Source organism: Equus caballus, chromosome 29, assembly GCF_041296265.1.
Source record: "Equus caballus isolate H_3958 breed thoroughbred chromosome 29, TB-T2T, whole genome shotgun sequence".
In the NCBI taxonomy this organism is placed as follows: Eukaryota; Metazoa; Chordata; class Mammalia; order Perissodactyla; family Equidae; genus Equus; species Equus caballus.
Genome location: NC_091712.1, coordinates 12,506,601 through 12,513,448, shown reverse-complemented (window position 1 = coordinate 12,513,448; position 6,848 = coordinate 12,506,601). Strand labels below are relative to the sequence as shown.

The following is a 6,848-nucleotide window of genomic DNA, read 5'->3' as shown; positions in this document are numbered from 1 at the left end:
TAAAAAAAATCCATGCTGTTTCATTAAGCAAATTGGAATTTACAAATATTCTGATCCATGACAGAAATAAATTTTGAAAAGTAAGAAAACAACAAAGGGAAAAAATGTTAGTTATCAAAGAGAGCAGAAAGCTTAATAAAGGGAGTTACTTGAATAGAGAAGTTGAGGTGAAAGAAGTAGAAATACCAGGAAATAAATAGAAAGAACAATATCACTTCAAACCTCTGATCAAATGATCATATCTTCTGTCCCTGAGGCTTTGATCTCTGCAAACATGGGCACTTCTTCAGTGCTGGGACAATATTGTAATTTCCTTCACAAAGAATGATTTCAGAGCCTTCTTTATGTCTTTGTTCCTCAGGCTGTAGAGGAAGGGGTTCAGCATGGGTGTGACCAGAGTGTACATCACTGAGGCTATTGCACTTGAGTGTGAGCTGTGGGTGGCAGCAGAGCTGAGGTACACTCCTAAGACTGTACAATAAAATAAGGAGACAGCAGAGAGGTGAGACACACAGGTGGAAAATGCTTTGTACTTCCCCTGAGCTGATGAGATTCCACGTATGCAGGAAACTATCTTGGAGTAAGAGTAAAGGATACCAGCAAAAGGACCCCCACCCAGCAGGACGGCTGCAAAATACATCACCACATTGTTAAGAAAGGTGTCAGAACAGGCAAGTTGGACCATCTGATTAAGTTCACAAAAAAAGTGGGGGATTTCCAAATTGGTACAGAAGGAAAGCCTCAATGCCGTTAAGCTTTGTAATAAGGAATTCAGGATACACACAATCCAGGATCTCAGAATCATCAGTCCACAGAGCCGGTGGTTCATGATGACTGTGTAGTGCAGGGGGTGGCAGATGGCCACAAACCGGTCATAGGCCATCACTGTTAGGAGAAAGATGTCCAACACTCCAAAGTGTATGAGAAAATAAATCTGTGTGATGCAGCCCTCATAGGTTATGACTTTGCTTTGTGTCTGGATGTTCCACAGCATCTTCGGGATGGTGGTGGAGGTAAAACAGATATCTACGAAGGACAGGTTGCAGAGGAAGAAGTACATGGGTGTGTGAAGGAGGGAGTCCGAACTGACAGTCAAGATGATGAGCAGATTTCCACACACAGTAATCAGGTACATAGTGAGGAAAAGCCCAAATATGACGAGCTGCCATTGTGGTTTCTCTGAAAATCCCAGAAGAAGAAATCCTGAAATTTGTGTATTATTGCCTGGTTCCATGTGGTGGAAGTGACTTCTAGGAAAGAAGGAAATAAAATGACTAATTTTCACACAAACTCGCATTACTAACATACTTGAAACGCTACAATTTATCATTTGTAGTCAAAAAATTCATGTTAATATTATGTCTATGGATATGGCCTCTTTGGGGATCCCTCATGCTACATCTGATATGGAATTTTTGCCCTAATCAACATTTTTTCTTAAGGGTCATGTATTCTACAGTTTTAATGACAGGTTCTTCATGCATTTCAGGAATGTAAACTGAGTGTTGACCATGATTTAGGCACTGTCTTGCCCATGCATATAAGATCCTGAAAACAAAAGTCCCTACAACTCAATGATGGAGATGAATATGCAGTGTAGGTAAATGATAAAATTACATAACATTTCAGATGGTGCAGGTGGCTGAGGAAAAGGAAAGCAGGCATAAAGGAGAGAGTGAAGAGGGTATTCTATTTTTCATGCATATTTAGCCAAGACCTGAAAACAAGGCGGCATGTGAACAGAGACCTCAAGTAGGACAAAGAGGGAGATGCAAGTTTACGTGGGGAAGTGTTTGTCCGGCAGAGGGAATGGTCAGTGGAAAGGCCCCATGGAAGGTGCTTCTTTCAGATGTTCAAGTCAAAAAGAGTGAAGTAAACATTGCAAAGTGTGTGAGGCTGAGAGAGTGATGAGAGATCTTGTCAGAGTGTTATGGAGTGAGGTGGCCTCTCTGCTACAGGTGAAACCTCATCCACTCTAGCTCTTGTCCTTTTTTAATCTTCTGAATTGAAACAGATCCCTGTCATAGTACTTTGTCTTGATTGAATACTGGCCCATCTATTGTAAGAGTCACCTTAGTATATGTGAGTCCTGCTACCCCTCTTCTGAGGACTTCCCACACTCCACAGGTCACACAGACACATGCACCTGTGGCACACCACGGCCTCCTGGGTTGTGTTATTCCCATGTCTTTCTCAGGTCCACGCATACTGAAAATGCTAGGAATGAACACAACCCAAGTTGGCCAGATCAATGATCTCTTCTTCTGTGTAATATGGACATGGTTCCCAGAAAGTCCACTACTTAAGCCCAAATAAACTTGGGCTCCATATTGGGGTGGCCATTTTCTGCCATCCATTAATATAAACATTAAAAAATCTACTCAGCAAACAGAGAGAGAGAGAATAAAATGGATGAGTAGAAAAGAGATCTCATAAGCTCAGGTGTCAGCTGAAATTTCAAGACACAGAGAGCCCTACATTCAAATGCTCTTTATTAATTTTGTTTCCAAGAAATCCCCAGGGTAGAAATGATCCTGTCATTTCCATCTATTAGTTAACATTCTGGCATCTGTATTTTAAGGGTCGTGTTTTGGAGTATATGGGCTAGGTACTACTGCCCCTAGAACTGTGTTAGTCCCACAAAATACACAGGCACACACGCACAACCAGCAGACACACACAAACACACACACACACTGTGCTGTGACTTCCTGGGGCCGTGCTACTACCAGACACTTCTGACCCCAGCCACAATAAGTAGGAAAGAAATGATACAAAGGAAGATGTCAACATCAGATTATCTTTACACGAAAGCATGTAAGTGTACACAAATTCCAGCTTGTAAGCCTCCCATGAACATGTAAACATGGGACTCCATATTCATATAAACATTGGGTCCCGTATTTAAGAAAACATAAACAGCACTTCAAAAACTGAGAGAAGAAAGATACAGATGAAGCGAAAAAACAAAAAAAATCAAACAAGCTCAGTTGGTTCCTAGCAATTGTGATGAAGAGAAAACTTCCTTGGTTCTGGCGCATTCCAACTCCAGTTAAATCCCCTTGATGCTCAGAATAACTGAGAAAGCAGCAAAAAAACTCACAGTTTATCCTCAAGAGAAGATAACTTAATCTTACAATAATGAGACATATTACTAATCGAACGTCCGATGAGAAAAATGAGCATAGCGAATGGGCCCTCGATTTATAACAGAAAATACACAACATGCAAGTATTGTGAGGGGTTTTTAAAAATGTAATGGTAAAAGACTTTTTAATAGTATTAAATGCAAAAATTCTGCAATTGGAAACTGAGTTTTGAATCTTGGAACTACCACATATTAACTGTTTGTCTATGGAGAGCCAAAGGACCATTCTAAATGTTAATATCCTCACCCAAATAGTCTGTAGGTGGTCGACAGATTTAGTCAGTATGTGAAAAATGCTTAAAATATCTTCTTCCTGTTAGTAAATGAATGACTATCACTGGTTATAAATTGAGACCAATTTTTTTCTGCTACCTCTCGAGTGTCTCCATTGCTTCCCCACTCTAGGGGATGAAATAATTGTAAAATAAAACTCTGTAACATACCTTTTCTGCATAATAAATGCATTTTTTTATTGGCTATCCAACATGGAGACAATACTGTAAAATGTACCTCTCAAGAACTGTTGTTGCAAAGTAATACCTACCTCCATTGTCTGGAATGTCTAATAAATACAGAACATGTTCAAATGCACCCCTCTTAAATATTTAAAAAATGTCTTTAGCTTACTATACGTACTTCCAAACATAACTATATTTTACAACTCCTATGAACTGCAAAACTCAGATATGTTCTAATTTTACTGGAAATGTTTTACACCTCCCATTCCTTCTTCATTCTTATCCAACTGGACTTCTTGTCCCATCATTTAATTGTAACAACAACCTTTGTATTTCTGAGTTCAAAAGATGCTTCTCACTTTTAACATATTAAATAAATTAATTATAAATTAGTTAATCTACTCAGCCAAAAATGGCAATATTTCAGCTTTGGCTATACTGGTTTGGCTCCCAGGTGACCTCAGGTAAAAGTTCTCTTCTTCCACTCTCTCTGAACCTTTTATGAAGTACCCGGTGAGCTCTCAGACTCACCTGGATGGGGCCTCTGGGACAAAGGTCTTCATGTGGAAATCTGAATTCCTTCCTGGATGATTGCTGTTAGAGATTGAAGCTGTGTTTCCAGACACTACAGCAGGAAGCAGTCAAACATCAGTTCCCAAACCAAACTTAATATTCCATGAGCAGTAACCATCCCCTGTCCAGCTCAAAGGTTGCACATGTGGATAGACTGTCACAGAGGAGATGTTTACAGCTCCCTATGTCTGCTCACTAGGCGCTGTTTGCATTGTTACTCCCACCTCTGAGTGCATCAATTCCCTGTGAAACACTGGTCTGGACACAACAGAAATTATTCCTGTTGACTCTCTTTTCTCAAGAGACCAGATTAGAAATGAAGTGAATTCATTTTTTATTACTCCTTCTCCATGTACTCATTTGACTTCAAGAAGTCTAACCTCCCTTGCATTTATCTCAACCTTGATTTAGTGTTTTCTCCAAATCTAGATGGAGGAATCTGACTTGATTAAGTTACTTGAGGCTCCAAATTATTGACTTGTGGGGGGGAGCAGCTCTTGATATCTATAGAAAATTGGTATTCCTGTCTTCAACAAGGAAGAATAGTGTGTTCCTTTGATATAAAACCATAGGTACCATAACCATTGGCTTCATTGCACTTTTAACAACTCTATTAGGTGTCTCATTCTTTTAGCACAAATTAAGAGCTATCATTTAGTCCTTCATTTGTAAATGTTAGTTACTTATAACACATATTTAGATGCTTTTATGCACCATAAACCTAGCTTAGGTTCTTATATGGCTTATCTCATTTAAGTTTTTAAAAGTCCATTCTATGTGGTCAGCCCTATTATGAACCTCACTTTACATTTTCAGAAATGGGGCTCAGAAGGGTAAAGTGACTTCTCCAAAGTTATGACTGAGTAAGTGATGAGTTCTTGTTGAAACTCCAAGTTGTTTTCGGTTCTCATGCTCTATGCCAGGAGTCGTCAACCAGGGATAATTTTGCCTGCAAGGACACTTGGCACTGTCTGCAGATGTTTTTGATTCTCACAACTGCAGAAGTACAACTGCCACCTAATGGGTTGAGGCCAGGTGTACTGCTCAGTGTCCTACAATGCACAGAATGCCCCACCACAAAGAACTGTGCAGCACAAATGTCAACAGTGGGAAGATTGAGAAATACTATTCTAAACCAGAGCATCTCCACCATCAAAGTGCATACAAATCACTTGTGGATCTTGTTCAAATTCAGATTCTGATTCAGCACGAGTAAGGCTGGTCCAGAGATTCTGCATTTATGACTGCTCCCAGTTGATGTTGATGCTGCAGGTTTGATCCGTGGACCACTCTGAGTGTCCACACTGTGGTCCAGTGTTAGAGACACATGTAGGTATTTTGAGGCCTCCTCCACTAGGAACGCTCTCACACAGCTTAGGTCTGACATTGTCATCAAAAGTTGGCCTCAGTAGTTCAGCTTCTGCATACACAAGTTTACACATCTCTCTCATGTATTTCCCTCATGACAGGAAACTGAACTTTTAGGCCTTTGGTTCTTTGTCTATAATCTCAGGATATTCCATCTCTGTTATGCAGTGGATGTGAGAAGTAAGAAATATTTTAGAGCTCAGCTCTAAATATTAAAAACAGAGATTTTCTTTAATTCAGAATTTCTCAATCTCAGCACGATTGGCATTCTGGGGCAGATCATCGTCTGAGGTGGGGTATGTTCTGTGCATTGCAGGCCTCCACCCACCCCTCCCCAATGTCACAGCCCAAAGCATCTCTGGATGCTGCTAATGCCCCTTTGGAACAAAATTGCCCCGGTAAGAGCCACAGTTTTCATTAACCATCTCAAAATGTTTTAGTTGTATAGGTATATCAGCAATTTTGATAAAGAATATAAAAGAACAGCAAAAGTGTAAATGGCACAGCCACATCATGAGAAATTTGGGGACCATCAAAATAATGAATCAGCATTTTGCTGGTTTATTAGAGTGATGTCCATAAGGTACCACTGAGTAAGAAAGAAAGGGAGAGACAAGATAGAATAAAACATTTTCCTAAAACATAAAGAGCACTTCTCATGTGCACAGGAGTCTGCTTATGCATTTGAACTTAAGGTGTGTGAATATGTATGGGTGCATACATCAAAAGAAAAGTTTTTTAAAAAAAAAAAAAACTAGCAACTTAGGGAGGGAAGAATCACAGTGAGGATGCTATTGACTGAATGTAGTACTTTCAAAACAACTGTAGGAAACCAAAGAGATTGAAAATCAGAAATCAACTTCATACAAATATAAAATATTAAAATTTAATGACATTCATGAGTGGCTATTCATGATTCAATTGCTGGAGACTTGGAAAAAAGGAATATAACAAAAAGGTTTTTTTGAAATTCAGAGAGGAAGCAGTATCTAAAGTTATAATTTTATTTCATATGAAGATATAGGAGTTTAAATATGCTTATTGTAGATACAGATAATCTTTAATCAAATGTAAAGGAGATTGGCTTCCAGATTATGGGCAAAAATGATACACCTTTTAGAAATAGATGTAATCACAAAACACAGAAAGAAAAAATCAAGGATTAACAGAGATGTTAAAACAAGTTGGAAAAATGTATAACGAGTGATTTATTAGCACAATATGCAGAAGAACCTTCATTTTGATTTTTGTTTAAAGCAAAGATTCTCAAATGAAGAATAAAAATGACAGCTCATCTTTCA

General features: G+C 38.9%; 1 protein-coding gene across 1 annotated transcript; it reads right to left on the bottom strand.

Moving 5' to 3' along the window:
* Positions 1-286: 286 nt before the first annotated feature.
* Positions 287-1,234, bottom strand: LOC138921355 (olfactory receptor 1571-like). Its single transcript, XM_070254850.1, has one exon. It carries the CDS (start codon positions 1,232-1,234, stop codon positions 287-289), a length of 948 nt encoding a protein of 315 aa, XP_070110951.1.
* Between the last annotated feature and the right edge of the window lie 5,614 nt (positions 1,235-6,848).